Source organism: Manis javanica, chromosome 8 (assembly GCF_040802235.1).
Source record: "Manis javanica isolate MJ-LG chromosome 8, MJ_LKY, whole genome shotgun sequence".
NCBI classification, from domain to species: domain Eukaryota; kingdom Metazoa; phylum Chordata; class Mammalia; order Pholidota; family Manidae; genus Manis; species Manis javanica.
Window position 1 is genome coordinate 26067092 of NC_133163.1, and position 18744 is coordinate 26085835.

The window sequence follows — 18744 nt, forward strand, 5'->3', positions numbered from 1 at the left end:
AGGCAAAGTGCAGGGCAGGCAGAGACAGCCAGGTCACCAGAGAGGTTTTTGGTCACTGAGTCGGAAGAAGCATCCATGTTAGTGTCTGAAAGCAGGCAGCCAGCTCTGTATACCCCAAACTCAGGATCTAACTGGTTGGCCCCAAACTCTCTCTCTTAGTTAGACTCTCTAGAACTCAAAGCGTATTCCCTTTGAAGTCAAGGAATCATCCTCATTCCTAAGGCAATTTTCAGTCTGTGAGTAGAATGGAAAGACTGATTTCTGGGTAGACAGACTGGGTAGTAAGTCTTTAAGAGGCCTTTTCTTTAGCAGGAAATTGAGCCAAGAACAGTGGAGATACTGACACTGGAGGCAGAAATGGGAAGCAAATTAATGAACTTCAAAAATAGTTCAAACACAGTTTATCATACGCCCAATTGAATATCACTAGCCCCTACCCCCTACCACATACAGCTGTGAAAATACATGTTTAGCAATTAATGAAGAAAATCAAACAGATCTGATATTTAAAACAACAACTATGAGCTTCTAAAAAACCCCGAATAGACAGATAAATCCTAACTAGTACAAGGGATGGAGGTAGTGAATGCTGGGGAACGTGTGAATCTGATAAACAGTATTACTGTTTTACGAGGGCAACGACCAAGCTTGTCTTGCTGATCAGTGATGCTTATGAGACTGCCCCGCACACAGTTGCTATACCATAAATATTTTTTAAATAATAAACAACTGAATTCCCTATAAATAAGTTGTAACACCTTTTAGCTATATCTTTTTCATTTTATTTTTCCAACTTTTTATTATGAAAATATTTAAACAAACAAAATTTTAAAGAATTGTACAGTGAACATCCTTATACCTACTGCCTAGTTTCTACAATGAATATGTTTCTATACAGTTGACACTTGAACAAGATAGGTTTGAACTGCACAGGTCCACTTACACACACTGTTTTTCAATAAATATATTGAAAAAATATTCGGATATTTGCAACAATTTGAAAAAACATTTTCTCTTCTCTAGCTTACTGTAAGATTATAGTATATAATACATATAACATACAAAAGATGTGCTAATCAGTATTTTATGTTATTGGTAAGGCTTCGAGTTTTGGGGGACTCAAGTTATATGCAAATTTTTGACTATGGGGGATTGGCAGTCTTAACCCTGACATTGTTCAAGGGTCAGCAGTATTTGTTTCAGCACATTTATATCCAACATCTGTTCTTCCATTCATCCATCGATCCATCTAACTTTTACATTTTTATAGCATTTCAAGGTTGTATACAATGTACTCTGTTCCTCAATGCTTTAGCATTAGTATCCAAAATTTAGGGCTTTTGGGAGGTTTTTTGGTTTTCTTTTTTGTTTTGGTGAGCTAAAAACTACGTACAATGAAAACACCTGAATATTAAATATCCATTCGGTGAGTTTTGGTAAGTGCCTAGAGCTGTATAATCCAAACTCTAACATGACTATCCCTTCAGAAAGTTCTTGTGTCCCTTCTCAGTCAATCCCTCACTCATACTCTTAAAGGAAACCATTGTTCTGATTTTTTTCATCATATTTAGGTTTTCTTGTTCTAGACCTTCATAAAAATAGAATTAAACAGTATGAATTATTTTGTGTAAGTCTCCTTTTATTCAGCATGTTTTTAAGATTCATCCATGTTGTGTGTTTTAGTATTTATTCCTGTTTATTGCTGAGGATTCGTCCACTCTACAAATAATCCACAGTTCACCTACTCTCCTGTCGTTGGTCCCCTAGGTTGTTTCCAGTCTTGAATATTATAAGTGAAGAAGCTACAAATATTTTTGTACAAGTTGTTTTGTGGTTATATTTGTCATTTCTTCTGGGTAAAAATTTTGCAGTTGAATTTTCTAGGCTTTCTAACAAACTGCCAGACTCTTTCTAAAGTGCTTGCACCAGTTTATGCTGCCAGTGACAATTTATCAGAGTTCTATCAGCTCCATTTTCTTTTCTCTTAGCTTACTTTATTGTAAGAATACAGTATTCTGTCAGTCATTTTCGTTTTTGAGGTTGTCAGTCATTTTTGTTTTTGTTTTTTCCCAGGCTTATTGGGTATAACTAACAATTAAATTTGCAAGATGTTTAAAGTGTACAATGTGATTATTTGATAGAATTGTAGCCATTCTGATGGATGTTTAATGGTATCTCATGATTTTAATTCTCTGATAAATAAGGTTGTTAAGCATAATGTCATGAGTGTATAGCTATTCACATATCTTCTTTTTGAAATGTCTATTCAAATATTTTACCCAATTGTAACTGGGTTGTCTTCTAATTATTCAATTGTGGGAGTTCTTGCATTTCCTAGATAACAGTCCTTTAACAGATACATTTGATGAATATCCCGACTCAGTGTATGGCTTGCCTAGTCATTTGCTTAACAGTATCTCATGATAAACAAAAGTTTTTAATTTTGAGGAAATCAAACTTATAATATTTTTCCTTTTTGCTTTCTGTGTCATGTCTAACAACTTTTGCCAAGCCCAAAGACAAGTTTTATAGTAATAACTTTTATTTTTATGTCTATGAATCATTTCTAATTTTTGTGGGAGATAGGGAATCAGGTTCATTTTTTAAAATACGGTATCTACTTTCAGCCCCATTTGTTAAAAACAATTTCTCTTCTCCATTAGATTACTTTGGGCCTTTGGTTTAAACTCAAATGGCTGTATAATATGGATCTATTTCTGGGCTCTTCATTCTGTTCTACTGATCAATTTGCCATAGTCTTGATTACTGTAACATTATAGTATTTCTTTAAGTCAGGTATTCTATGTCTTTTTCAAGATTACTCTGGATATTCTACTTCTTTGTATTTCCACAAAAAATCTGTTTTAATTAGTCAACTTTTATTTTAAAAAATCTATGAAAATAATTGGGATTGTACTGAATCCTTAGATCAATTTGGGGAGAATGAATTAAGTCTTCTAATCCATGAATACTGCATCTCTCTCTACTTATTTAGATATTTTTAAATCTCTCAGTAATATTTAATAGCTTTTACTGTATATTGAACATATTTTGTAAAATTTATCCCTACAGAAAACATACAGTAAATGAATTTTAAAGTTCATTTTCAAATTATTTACTACTAGTATATTAAAATACAACAGACTTTTAGGATATTGACCTTGTATTCCAAGACCTTCCTAAGTGCCCTTCTATGTTCTTGGAGTTATTCTGTACATACCTTAGGATTCTCTACTAACCTGGTCATGCCATCCAAGAATAAAGACATTTAATTTCCTTTCCAATCTTTATTTTTTTTCTTTTTCTTCCCCTTGCTTTATTGTACTGCTTAGGACCTCTGGTACAAAGTGAATACAAGTGGTGAGAGCAGATGTCTTGCCCTATTACTAATCACAGGGAGAAAGCCTTCAATATTTCTCCCTTAAGTATAATGTTATGATAGGTTTTACAAAGAAGGCCTTTATCAGATTAAAGAAGTTCCCTTCTATTCCTGATTTGCTAACAATTTTTCTTATAAACGTGTTGAATTTTATCAGATGTTTTCCCTCCCACTTTGGATCTAATAAAATGATCGTTTGAATTTCCTCATTTAATATAGTAAATTACATCGACCAATTTTCAAATGTTAAACCAACCTTGCATTGTTGGGAAAAATCTCACCTAGTCATATGTATTATCCTTTTTATATACTGGTAGATTCAGTTTGATAATGTTCTTTGAAGAGATTTTGTGTCTATGTTCATGAAGATATTAGCATGTAATTTTCATCTTAAAAAAATGTCTTTATTAATGCTGGCACCATAAAATGAATTAGAAAGTGTCTCTTCCTGTATTTTTTGAAAGAGTCTGTGGAAGATTGGTGTTATTCTTCCTCAAATGCTTGATAGAATTCATCAGTGAAACTACTGGAACTGGAGTTTTCTTTGTAGGAAGGTTTTTTTACTATAAATTCAATATTCTGAATAGATACAAGGCTGTTCAAAATTTCTATTTCAACTTGAGTCAGTCTTGCTAAGTGTTCCCTCCCAAAGAACTCAGTCACTTCATCTAAGTTGTCAAAGTAGTGGAAAAAGGCTTTTAAAATACTCCCTTAATATGTTCTTTTATGTCTGTAGGATCTATAGTGAAATCGCCTTTCCTATCTAATATTGGTACTTGGTATTCTTATTTTCTAGATAAGTCTACATAAGTCTATCAATTCCACTATCTTAATGATGAACAATTTTGGATTTTATTAATTTCTTTATTTTTATCTCTTATTAAATTGATTTTGACCCTTTATTATTTCTTTTCTTTTATTTATTTTAGGTTACTCTTCTTTTTCTAGTTTCATAAAATAGAACACTGATCAGTGATTTGGTCCTTTGTTTCCTAAATATAAGCATCTAAAGCTATAATTTCTCCCCAAACACTACTTCTGCTGTATCCCACATATTTTAATTATCTTTTAATTATCAGTTTTAAATATTTACTAATTTCCCTCATGATTTCTTCCTTGACCCATGGATTATTTCGAAATGTGTTAATTCGCAAATATTTAGAGAGTCTCCATTGTTACTGCTTTCTGATTCCACTGTGATTAAAGAATATACTCTTTAGGATTTTGATCCTTTTAGATGTACTAAGACATGTTTCATGCTCCAGCATACAGGCTGTCTTACACCAGCCTACATTTGCTTACACCTCTATAACACCAGGAAACTCCTACTGATGGCAATATGAGTGCCAAAAATGAAAAAAAGACAGAGCTCACTGACCTTTAAATATTCTTGTTGTTTAAGATTTTTTATTTTGGTACTTGTTTTTTCTAATTGCCAAATTGGTAGCGATATACTCTAGGAAGCATATTCCTTATCTAAAAACTGGAGGAAACTTATAAACCAGCTATGATTTTCATTTGGAAACAGGTTACAAACTTGATTTCTCCCAGTTTTCCATTAATTATATGACAATCATATGTTCTCTTTTTAAAAGAAAAATCAAATAATATAACAAAAACAAAATCAAGAAAAATCAGATCTATGCTTCAAAGGGTTTGGTCCAAACCAGGTCTGGCCTAGGTTTATCCTACTTAATTCTTAAATGTAAAACAAAAAGCTAGATATAGGAGGTTTGTTTCTTATTAAAGTCATTTTGTTTTTTTAAAGAAGTGCAGCACAATGGGGATGTATGTAATGTCTCAAACCCATATGTATGTTTAGCTTTCAGAGTTGCGGCTGCACTCTTCAGTGGGGCAAGGTCATCTAAGTCCTTGATCTTAGACCTTTCTCTCCTCTGCGAAACTGAAGAGCCGTAGGTATTTTGCATGCTTTTAATTCTGTGGCAAACTGGAAGCAGTTCTGCTCAGTCCCGTAAGGTGCAGAGCTGTGTGCTGTGGGTATATCAAGGCTAAAACATAACCTCTTATTTGAACAGAACATCACAGTAGTCTTGAAAATCTCATTAATACTTTGGTCTCTCTCACACAGTCAAACAAGAATACTATTATCAGTTCAAATAACACTTGTAGTTACAAAAAAGTAAATCCCAAACTTAGCTTGTAAAATGTTGCCACAGAGTAGTGTTTCAATAGAAAACATTTTTATGTTACTATTCAAGCTAAGCCAAACTGAAAGTGCTTATATAAAGTATCATGCTTAGCCCTATGGTCACACGCAATAACATATATATGGAAAGAATTTCTCAGTTTTCAAAGATCAGTTACCGTGTTCTTCCTGTCAACAAGCTTCTTCTTGGATTTCCCCTACGGAAGCAGAAAAGATGACACTATTAGAGGCCTGTTCAGATACTCTCTCTTGAGTTCACACACGATGCTCTCCTGAGATTCATACTACAGAGACTCAACCTGGAATTATGCCAGAAGAGAAGAAAAGCAAAAAGAGGAGAAGCAAAGAGATGAATTGAGAACATTCTCAGAAAAGAGTAGAGAACCTAGCTTGAGGGAAAATCAATAAAAAACAAAAGGGAAAGAACAAATGAATTCTAGAGAAAAATCATAACAATTGCCTAACATTTGTGTATCTAGTTACAATCGTAACAATTATCTACATTTGTGTATTTAGTTGAAAATCATACCACACTTATTATTCACAACTACCACATGAAGTAGGTTCTTACTAGACCCATTTATAAAAAGGAGGATAAGATCATTTGGTGACATGCCGTTAACGGGTTTAAACGTGAACCCAGGGCTTAGGCCTCAGGCTCCAATGCTCCTTATACTTTCACTTATAAATTGATTAGGAGAAGAAACTGATTTCAATTCTCATACAGTTCAAAAGGAATTAGAAATGGATTTTCTACAATTTAAAAAAATCCCTTGAAAGAAAGAGATGCTTTCCACTTTGCCTCTAACCTAGAGTCAGGCTCTAATCATAGGGAGTGAAAGCCATTCTTATTTAAATTGACTTGTGTTTTTTGTAAAGAAAAACTTCTTTTTGTTTGTTTTCATTTCCCCAGTTTTACTTGTACTCATTTGTAATGTGTATATTTAGTTTGGAACAATTTTATCACTGTGTAGGTTCATTTACCCACCACGACAGACAAGATACTAAGCAATTCCATCACCAAAAGGATCCCTGTCTTGCCTTTTATAATCACACACCTCTTACCTACCCCCAGGACCCTTTAACTTAGTCTCCATTTTAAAATTTTATCATTTCAAAAATGTTATATAAATAGAACCACACATCATTTAACTTTTGGTATAGCTTTTTAAGAAAGAGATAAATGCATTCAATATCAATATTTTCTAACTATAGAAAATCAAGTGAAAAGTCTGTCTTCACTAATACGTTTTGTCTTTCCCTTCCCATGCCTTCTATTCATGCTAGTATCCTAATACTGGTATCTTATCATCAGAAAGTCTCAAGATGATTTTAAGTTTCTCAACAGATAATGGTTTGCTACAGTGATTTCTGAGCATGGCTTCACATTACAATCACTTAGGCAGCTTTTAGGATGTACCAATACTTTAGTCTGGGGATGGGGCCATGGCTTAAATGTGGTTTATAAGATCCCCGGGTGCCACTAGTATGCACCAGGGTTAAAACTACTGTCATACTATCAGTTAGTAGGTAAGATACTATTTCCCAGGGCAGAGTGGGTAGATGGGGAAATGAGTGAAGAGGAAAGATTGGCAAAATTAACCTAAAAGAAATGACTGGAGATTAGCTTGACAGTAATTCTGACACTACTACAATGATCTTTGCAAGAGAGAAAATGTCAATTCAGACAGAAGATGTTAGGACTTCTAACAAACACAATTTCATATTTTCAGTGCATGTTTTTGTGTGTCTATCATGTCCTAGGTTCTTGATAATGACAAAGATGAACATAAAGTACCTACTCCTAAAAGCCAACTTGTAACATAGTCTAGTAAACAAATAGGCAATTATAATACAAAATAGGCATCTACATCAGACTGAGGGAGATAAGAAGGCTGGGAGAACCTCCCCCTAGTTGGGGTAAGAGGATGAAGGACATAGCTAGAACAAGAATTTAGGGATGGACTGAAGGCCATTCCAAGGGACAGTATGTAAGGATAAAGAGGGATGAAGGAGCACATAGATATGGTCTAACATGGGTTGGTATGGAAAAGTAGAGATTAGGCTAAAAAGGTAGACAAGGGTAGGCACTAGGGCCTTTCTTTGCTAAACAGGGGAATTCATGTTTTTTAATCAGAGTTTTTAAAACAAAGTATAAGGAGGAACTGTTATTGGGGCCTGAAGAAAGAATTAACTTGCACCAACTTGGATGAAAAAAAATTAATCCTCTAACTTAAATTTAGCATTTCCTTCCTATACATATAATAGTATTAGCGTGATTTTGCTACCAAAAGAAAACACTTCTTTTCTCATATTACTTTGGGATTGTTACAAGAATCTCAAAATACTACCAATACTTATCATACTTTGAAATTATGAGAGTTATTAGATCTACAGTTAGGTCTTGCTATTCAATGTGTTAATAAAGAAGCACATATATTATTACATCTCAATTATTTTTATTGTTATGCTCCCCCAAAGAGAATGATTCCTAATTTTGGTGGAGGTTCCCAGATTGCCTACTCTGTCTTTCTTTTCCCTCAGGGGAAGCCCAAGTATGGAAAGATCTAGCTCAAGCATAAAGTCCAAGTCAGTTCAGAAAGAGACTAATATAACCTGGGAGGAAATTCGTGCAAACTACCTATCTTAAGCAAACAGTCCACTGCTTATAAACCATGATGGGACAATCAAAGACTTCACCAAATATCTAAGGAAATATAATAACATAAACTAGGAACAATGAGATGAACAAACAGAACTAATCAAAGAGAATTAAATATGGCAAAACTCAGAAAGGTACTTTAAGCAAACTAATTTAGAGAGATGTGAAACAACATTCATGATATTGTGCTTTTTAAGAAAAACATTTCATCTTCATTTTCACTTCTGGCATAGAGCTCCTAAAACCCTTGGAATTTCTTAGGTGATGAGAGTAGTAAAAGCGTCTTTTGCAACACCCTTGGATCACCTAAGGATGGGGGCTGATCACCAAAAGAACCAACCATATGACTGGAGGACTAGAACTTTCCCATCCCCCTAACCTCCACAGAGGGGAGAGGGGCTGCAGATGGAACTAAATCACCGATGGTCAATGATTTATTCAATCAAGCCTGTATAATAAAGACTCCATAAAAACCCACACGGATGGGTTTGGAGAGTTCTGGTCTCGTGAGCACGTGGCAATTTGGGGAGAATGGTACACCTGGAGAAGGCATGGAAGCTGTGCATCCCTTTCCCACATACCCTGCCTTATGCATCTCTTCCATCTGGCTGGTCCTGAGTTACAGCCTTTAATAATAAACTGACGCGCTAGTATATGTAAAATGTTTCTCTGAGTTCTGTGAGCTGCTCTAGCAAATTAATCCAACCCAACAATGTGTCACAGGAACCTCTGATTTATAGCCAGTTGGTCAGAAGTACAGGCAGTAGTGTGGACTCATGACTGGTGTCTGAACTGGAGTCCACGGAGGCAGGGAGGGCAGTCTTGTAGGAGTGAACCCTTAACTGTGGAATCTGATGCTACTCTCCCAGTAGACAGTGTCAGAACTGAGTTGAATTCTCAGACACTAGCAGGGTACTGAAGTGTGGGGAAACCCTCTTGTCCCACATTGGAATTGGTGCCAGAATCATTTTAATATTATATCAATAAACTATGAAAATCAGTCAGAAATCAAAAACAGTTCTTAGATACTAAAATCATACTTGCCAAAATAAAAAAAAAGTAAACTGAACAACCCCCTCCTGTGCTGGTCCTAAATAAAATAGATAAGGCTAAAGGTCACTTTAAAGTTTTAGAAGACAAAGTTCAAGAAATCTCCTAGAATTTAAAGCTAAGAGACAAGATCAAAAGTTTGAAAAAAAGTAAAGAAATATGAAGGATATAGCAAAAGATCCAAAATTCACCTGACAGAACTTTTACAAGGAGAGGAAGGAGAGGATGAGGGGAGTATTTGCCACAACTGGAAGGCTTAAATCTTCAGATCAAATCAACTCACCCACTGCAAAACCAAAATAATGAAAACAATATACCAGAACCCATCTTGTTAAAATACCTGAACTCTAAAGATAAAGGAGCCTTGCAAAACTTTTTAGGGGGTAGGGAAAGGAGAGAAAAAAACAGGTTATATATAGATGAGCTTCTACGTCTTCAAAGTAAATCTGAAGATCTTTCATCAGAAGCTATGCCATGTATTATTTAGTCAATGGTAATAACTACAAATATTCAGAGAGAAACTAAAAGTCCCATATTATTTCCTGATAATAGGTCATGATATTCCAAGAAATGGTTGAAATCTGCATCTCCATTTTAAGAATCCTGCAGAAAAGTACACATACCTTGAAAATGATATAGATTTCTCTAAGTAACCTTATTTTGAGAGTCAATTACTGAACTGCACTATAATGCAATTATGTCTCAGGGGCAAGAAAAGTATGTGGCACTAAGCCGTCCCTGATAGCTGTGCTAGCTGAATTCCAATGTCTGTTTTCCATCATTTCCTGCTATTTTTCCTTATATTGAGGTTATCAGTTGTCATTTCTTATAACTTTAAGTGTATTTATTTTGTGAATTACCTCCCCTTCACCTCTTCTAATCTGATCATTCTAATCTCTGTAGTCTAGAAAAACAGATGATCATGTCTGTTAAAATTGGGTCTAAAGTAAAAAAGGGCCTTCCTTTAAGAAGAATAAAGTTTTGGACATTCGTTAAAATTGCTTAAAGATAGTTATGGTTTAATTTATGGCCTCTGGATATATTACAAAATGCTGAAAATTTATTAAATCTGGAAAAATGAGGTATTATATTCTGTTTTCTGCAAGGCCCTTTCTAGCAGAGATTTTACTTAAGACTTTTATAAAGCCTCTTCCTTCTTTTGCATGTACTTTCTCCTAGTCATGTGATCTAGAGTCCTACTGAATTTATAGGATTAGCAAATCCCCACCTGTCCTGGAAGAGACGTGTTGCCAACATATAGTTCATGGAGGTCTTGTGTTCAAGATAGGACCTGAAAGACAAAAAAAGAATCTGGTTATTTCTTAAGATTAGTTGATGGGGAAAATATAAAAATAAAACCATGAATCAAGGACAAAAGAGACAGGTTACTTATGTACTGTTTCTAAAAAAAGGACACTTTCTCTAAAGTGGCAAAAGAGGAACAGTTGTTCAAGTTAAAAATATAAAATACTACAGTAGTAGCAAATACAGTAAGATGAAAAGAGTATTACAGAGGACTTAACTGAGAAAATAAAAAGAAAGAAAAGGCAGGGTTTCTTGGATTAGTAACAGGTGATATACTAAATTCAGAAGAAAACCCTCGGAGGTAAAAACAAAACCACCACCAAAATTTATATATAGCTAGGAAAGAGAGCTCAAATGAAGCTGGGAATAGGAGATGCATAAATGGCATGGAGACAGAGTCAGATGATTGTTTGAATCATGTTATTTCCTGAGAGCTTTCAATGGCTCCTGGAAGCCTACTGCAGGAAGCAAACACTATCTCTTTCAAGCTTTCAAAAGTTGGATAATCTGCACGACCAATTCGTTTGCAGTTTCTCCACCATGTTGGTTTTCCAACATGAATTCTGCAGTGCCTCCAGACCAGCCTCCTTTTAATCCTCTCATACATACCTCCCACGGATCCTTTTGCCTCTGTCTGGATACCTTCTCCTCACACCCTCTCTCTACTTGTCCATAATCTATCCATCAAGAAGCAACCCAAGTCCACCCTGCTGCGTGTAGCCTTTCCTGATACGACTGCTCTAAGTCTACAGAGTTGCCCTTATCTGAACTAGCCTGGCCTTTACTGTACACCTCAGGAGCCTGCATACACAGTTTCACAGAGTAAAATTTTTCTCCTCAGAAAGCAGCATGATGCAGCAGGGAAAAAAGCAGAATCTGGAGTCAAAATACCTGAATCAAGTCCCACTGTGTGCTAATAGTCAAGGCACATTATTTTACTGATCCTTACTTTCCTTATTATTAAAATAGGAATGATAACAATGTGTATAAAGTACATTACAATTACAAAGAACTATACAAATATGAGCTGTTTTTATTAGATGTATAAATACTTGCTCCATTAATTATATTGTTAACTCCCATCTAACATTTGTTTTAGACTCCAACGCATCAAGCATAGAGCTAGACACTTAGTTGATACTCAGTAAGTATACACTACTAAAAAGGCATATTTGTCAGTAGATAAACACATCTTCCTCAGTGTACATGAAGGCAGCTCAAGTAGTTTAATATTCTTGGCCTCTCTCTGCCTCCTTTCCCAGAGGCTGGAGGAGAGGTGAAGTGACTTAGTGGACTGGTAATTCAGGAAGAATAAACAGAACATGCTTCAAGGAGTTACCTTCTTTCTCCCAGGAGATAATCTCCTCTTGGAAAGTACATATCCTCTGCTGCTCCTACAGGGGTCAGGTGCTCCCTACATATAACTCAGTCTCACCTTGCCTATGAATGGGTATGTAAAGCTATCCAATTCTGAATTCAGCAGAAAGTATATTTGCTTGCAGAGAGATATAATTAAGTCTCACAACCAAGACTATAGTAAGGAAGGTGGTATTTTGGCCTCCATTGATCTTTGTTTTATTTCTCAACTGGTTCAGAACCAAACCAGTGGAGGAAGGTATCATTAACGGACTTGCCAAGAAACCACAACATTATCTGTAATTGGTTCGGTAGAAAAAAGGCACTCAGATTAAGGTCTGACTCTTGAAGTGTTCAAGGGTGGAAGGTTTCACTTTCACTAATTAAAATATATGCTTTCTAGGAATTACAAATATTCAAATTCCTCAAACACATATCAAACATACTTTTATCTAATTTTGAAGTTAAACCCAAGCAATAACTTCTGTTGAATTCATAGGTCTTTATAAGGTCCAACTAAATAGACATAGATTATTATGCAAGATAAAAGGAAGATTTCTCTATAAACAGTTGGGTGTTTAAAACAAACAAACAAAAACCTAGCTCTTTTTTTATTCTTCTAAGTTCTGGCTCTACAGTTAGAACTACTAATACCCTTACTAGAGCAAAAACCAGAGGAAGAAAAATGTGTTACCTATGAACAAGTACAGAAATTCCCAACCTTACTAATAATCAGAGATATGCAAATCAAGACCAAAAGATACCACTTTGCACTTACTAGATTAACAAAAATTAGAAAGCATGACAGTAACACATATTGGAGAAGACATAGATCAATAGGATCTCTTACACATTGCTGTCAGGGATGTAATTTACACAGTCACTTTGGAAAACTATCTTTTCTTTTAAGCATTGTTTTAAGGTTGAATATTCACATGTCTTATAGTCCAATAATTCTACTCCTAGATATGAATACAGGAGACAGATACAAGACTTTCATAGCTTAAACAGCACAAGATCAGAAAGAAGTCAAATACCATCAACAGGAGAATGGAGGAACACCTATCTACTCAGGCACAGAGTGACAGTCCACAAGGCTGCGCAAAGAGCTACTACTGTTGTAAATAACACTGAGGAGAAAGTGTAAGCTGAATGTTTTCTAGAATTCACACAGCTGAGAACTGATTGAGTTCCCACCAGCAAGACTAGAGAAATCTCATTGAATGTGGGGGTCATTTAACAGACACACCAAAAACAGTCTTCAGTAGTGGAACTATCCTAGACCTAAAGAAACAGCTGTTTTAAACAAACCACAAAGATGCTTTTAAATTAGCCTGAGAAAGATCTAGCTGATCTATAAGTAACTGAGCAACCAAAAACACCTACAACAAGGTTTAAAGAAGGTAATAAAATCCAAAATTGAACAATACAACCTTATAATGTCTAGCATCCAGTTAAAAAAATAAATGACAATACATGTGAAGAAACAGGAAAAAGGTAACCCATAAACAGAGGAAAATCATTCAATAGAAACAGACTCAGAAATGACAGTGAAAAAAGAGCAAGAAAGATTTTATTTAAAACAGCTACTAGGAATATTATAATGTATGCAGAAGGAGCTAAAGGAAATTATGAAAGTAATAAATAAAGAAAATGATATAAGGAGAAACAGATGAGAATTCTAAAGATGAAAAATAAAAATATCTGAAATAAACATTTTCATTGGATGGAATTAACAGAAGATTTGACACTGCAGATAAAAAGATGAATGAATTAAGAAACAAGAGAAACAGATAACCATCCAAAAATGAAGAAAGAAAGACTCCAAAAACTGAACAAAGCCAGACTTAGAATATAACATCAACCAACTAAGCATGTAGCCAGAGTGCCAAAGGAGAAAGGAAAGGGAAAAAAAACTGAAGAAATAACAGTAAAAAGTTTTCCAAATTTGATAAAAACTGTAAGACCACAAGCCAAGATGCTCAACAAATCCCAAGAAGAAAAACATGAAGAAAATTTCACCAAGGCAGTCATAAAGAAATAGTCTTAAGAGCAGGTTGAGAAAAAAAGGCATTATGCACTGAAGAACACAGATAAGAATTACTGTATTCTTCTCATCAGAAAAATGCAAGTAATGGAACAGTATTTTGAAAGTGCTGGGGAAAAAAGCTGTCAACCTAGAATTCTACAACCAATTAAAAAAAAATCCTTCAAATATGAAAGTGAAAGAAAGACTTTTTCGCACAAACAACAGCTGAGAGAATTCACTACACCATGACAAATCCTAAAATAAGTTCTTCAGATAGAAGAAGATGATACCAGATTGAAGCCTGGATCAACACAAAGGAAGGAAGAGCACTGGAAATGGCAGTACATGTATAAGTATGAGACTTTTTCTCACAATTAAATTCCCCTAAACTGCTCAAAGAAAAAATAACAACATGCTCTGGGATTTATAACTTATAGAGAAGTAAAATGTATGACAATAACAGCATAAAAGACAGGAGGGGAAAATGGAAGCAGGCTGGTTGAAAAATTCCTAAATTATACAAAAAAGAGTATAATATTGTTTTAAGGTATACAGTGATTAAGTAAAAGATGCATACTGTCACTCTAGAGCAACCACACTAAAGAAAAAAAAAACATGCAGGAAAAGTTAATTAATCAAAGAAAGCAGGAGAAAATAAAAAGGGGAGCAAAGAACACATTGGACACATAGAAAACAAATAATGACATAGTATATTTTAAACCCAACCATATCACTGTGCTGTACATTAGATTCCTAGAACTTACTCATAACTGAAAGTTTGTATCCCACATAAGAATGAGATCATACAATATTTGTCTTTGTTTGTCTAGCTTATTCCTCTTAGCATTATCCCTACAGGTTCACCCATGTTACCACAAATGGCAGGGTTTCCTTCTTTTATAGAAATCCACTTTAAATACAGATAGACTGAAAGAATGGAAAAAGATAGGCCATGCAGCCTGAGGATTAGGATTCAAGACAGCGGCATGAGAGGTAAGACAGAGAGGTCCTCCCAAAACCACATATAATATGAATATATAGTTAATACAACGAATCCTGCCCTAGAGTCAGGCCAGCAAGAGGGAGGCCCTGCCTAAGGCAGCTGTAGACACAAAGGACAGAGGCTTCACCTGTGTGCTCAGCCCACTGGTTCCAGTGGAGACGGTCACTGCAGCCGGGAATCAAGAAACGGCTCTTACCTCTGGCTAGGCACCAGATCCACTCTCCTGCCACCCTGAACATCACTCCAGGGGTTAAGCAGCTCAAGAGACTAGAGATTCTGGGCACTAGGGGGAGCCACATACACACATGAAATGTCAAAGGAACTTGGTTAAAACAAAAATATCACAAACACCAGAAAAAGGGCCAAATGAAACTGAACTCACCAATCTTTCTGAAAGAGAATTCAAAATAAAAATCACAAACATGCTCATGGAGGTACAGAAAAATGTTAAAGAATTCAGGGATGAAATGAGGATGTAGATTCAATCATTAAGAAATTCCATATCTGAAATGAAACATACAAGGGAGGGATTTAAAAGCAGATTACATGTAGTAGAAGAGATAGTAAATGGAACAGAAATTAGAGAAAAGGAATACAAAGAAGCTCAGGCACAGAGAGAAAAAATGATCTCTAAAAATGAAAGAATATTGAGAGAACTGTGTGAACAATCTAAAGGGAGCAAAATCCATATTAAAGGGTACTAGAAGAAGAAGAGAGAAAAAGGGATAGAAAATGTATTTGAGGAGGTAATTGCTGAAAAATTCCCAAATCTGAGGAAGGAGATAGTCTCTCAGGCCATGAAGGTACACAGATCTCCCAACACGAGGGACCAAGGAGGACAACACCAAGACATATAATAATTAAAATGGCAAAGATCAATGATAAGGACAGACTTTTAAAAGCAGCTAGAGAGAGAAAAAAGATCGCATACAAAGGAAAACTCATCAGGCTATCAATAGACTTCTCAACAGAAACCTTACAGGCCAGAAGGGAGTGGCATGACATATTTAATGCAATGAAGCAGAGGGGCCCTGAACAAAGGATACTCTACCCAACAAGATTATCACTCAAATTTGAAGGAGGGATTAAACAATTTTCAGATAAGCAAAAGCTGAGAGAATTTACCTCTCACAAACCACCACTACAATGCATTTTGGAAGGACTGCTATAGATGGAAGTATTCCTAAGGCTAAACAGCTGCCACCAGGGGAAATAAAACCACAGCAAAGAAAGTAGAACAATTAATTACTAAGCAGATGTAAAATCAAATCAACTACCCTCAAAGCCAATCAAGGGATAGAAAAAGACTACAGAATATGACACTTAATATATAAAGAATGGAAGAGGCAGAAAAAGGAGGCAAAAAAAAAAAGAACCTTTAGGTTGTCTTTGTCATAGCATACTAAGTGAGTTAAGTTGAACTGTTAGATAGAAAGGGAATTACCATTGAACCTTTGGTAACAACGAATCTAAAGCCTGCAATGGCAGTAAGTACATACCTATCAATAATCACCCTAAATGTGAATAGTCTGAATGCACCAATCAAAAGACACAGAGTCACTGAATGTATAAAAAAACAAGACCCATCTATATGCTGCCTACAAGAGACTCACCTCAAACCCAAAGACATACATAGACTGAAAGTGAAGGGATGGAAAAAGATATTTCACGCAAACAATAGGGAGAAAAAAAGCAGGTGTTGCAGTACTTGTATCAGACAAAATAGACTTCAAAAAAAAGAAAGTAACAAGAGACAAAGAAGGACATTACATAATGATAAAGAGGTTAGTCCAACAGGAGGATATAACCATTATAAATACCTATGACTCAACACAGGATCACCTACATATATGAAACAAATACTAACAGAATTAAAGGGGGAAATAGAATGCAATGCATTGATTTTAGGAGACTTCAACATACCACTCACTCCAAAGGACAGATCAACCAGACAGAAAATAAGTAAGGAGACAGAGGCACTGAACAATGTATTAGAACAGATGGACCTAACGGACATCTACAGAACACTCCATCCAAAAGCCACAGGATATGCATTCTTCTCAAGTGTACATGGAACATTTTCAAGAATAGATCATATATTAGGCCACAAAAACAGCCTCAGTATATTCAAAAATATTGAAATTGTACCAACTAGCTTCTCAGATCACAAAGGTATAAAATTAGAAATAAATTACAAAAAAACAAAAAAGCCCATAAACACATGGAGGCTTAATAACATGCTCCTAAATAAACAATGGATCAATGACCAAATAAAAACAGAGATCAAGCAATATGTGGAGACAAATAACAATAACAATTCAACACCACACAATCTGTGGGACACAGCAAAGTCCATGCTAAGAGGGAAGTATACTGCAATACAGGCCTACCTCAGTAAAGAAAAACAATCCCAAATGAACAGTCTAAACTCACAATTAACAAAACTAGAAAAAGAACAACAAATGAGGCCCAAAGTCAGTACAAGGAGGGACATAACAAAGATTAGAGCAGAAATAAAAAAATTGAGAAGAATAAAACAATAGAAAGAATCAATGAAAGGAGGAGATGGTTCTTTGAGAAAAATAAACAAAATAGATAAACCCCTAGCCAGACTTATCAGGAAAAAGAGAGTCCACACACATAAACAGAATCAGAAATGAGAAAGGAAAAATCACTATGGACAACACAGAAATATGAAGAATTATGAGAGAATTCTATGAAAAATTATATGGTAACAAACTGGATAACCTAGAAGAAATGGACAACTTTCTAGAAAAATACAACCTTCCAAGGGTGAACCAGGAAGAAACAGAAAATCTGAATCGACCAATTACCAGCAAAGAAATTGAACTGGTAATCAAAAAACTACCTAAGAACAAAATTCCTGGTCCAGATGGTTTCCCTGCAGAATTTTAACAAACATTTGCTGAACAGCTAAAGGTTTCCAAAAAGTAGAAGAGGAGGAAATACTGCCAAGCTCATTCTACAAGGCCAGGATCACTCTAATACCAGAGCCAGGCAAAGACACCACAAAAAAAGAAAATTACAGTCCAATATCCCTGATGAACATAGATGCAAAAATACTCAACAAAATAGTAGTAAACAGAATTCAAAAATACATCAAAAAGATCATCCATCATGATCAGGTAGGATTTATTCCAGGGATGCAAGGATGGTACAGCATTCAAAAATCCATCAACATCATCCACCACATCAACAAAAATCACATGATCATCTCCATAAATGCTGAAAAAGCATTTGACAGAATTCAATATCCATTCATGATAAAAACTCTCAACAAAATGGGTATACAGGGCAAGTACCTCAACATAATAAAGGCCATATATGACAAACCCATAGCCAACATAATACTTAACAGCGAGAAGCTGAAAGTTTTTCCTTTAAGATTGGGAACAAGACAAGGATGTCCACTCTATCATTTTTATTCCACATAGTTCTGGAGGTCCTAGCCACAGCAATCAGACAACACAAAGAAATAAAAGGTATCCAGATTGGGAACGAAGAAGTTAAACTGTCCGTGTCTGCAGATGGCATGGTATTGTACATAAAAATCCCTAAAGAATCCACTCCAAAACTACTAGATTCAATATCTGAATTCAGCAAAGTTGCAGGATACAAAATTAATACACAGAAATCTGTGGCATTCCTAGACACTAACAATGAATTAACAGAGAGAGAAATCAGGAAAACAATTCCATTCACAATTGCATCAAAAAGAATAAAATACCTAGGAATAAACCTAACCAAGGAAGTGAAAGACTTATACTCTGAA

General features: G+C 35.2%; 1 protein-coding gene across 18 annotated transcripts in view; it reads right to left on the reverse strand.

Annotated features, from left to right (window-relative positions):
• Positions 1 to 18744, reverse strand: part of TTLL5 (tubulin tyrosine ligase like 5) — a 414761-nt gene that overhangs the window by 310199 nt on the left and 85818 nt on the right. For all 18 annotated transcript variants that reach the window (XM_073242102.1, XM_073242099.1, XM_073242106.1 and 15 more), the window contains 2 exons: positions 10487 to 10549; positions 5705 to 5743 (listed from right to left, as the gene is read on the reverse strand). In XM_073242102.1, coding sequence (XP_073098203.1) covers positions 5705 to 5743; positions 10487 to 10549 — 102 coding nt within the window. The remainder of the gene's footprint in view (positions 1 to 5704; positions 5744 to 10486; positions 10550 to 18744) is intronic.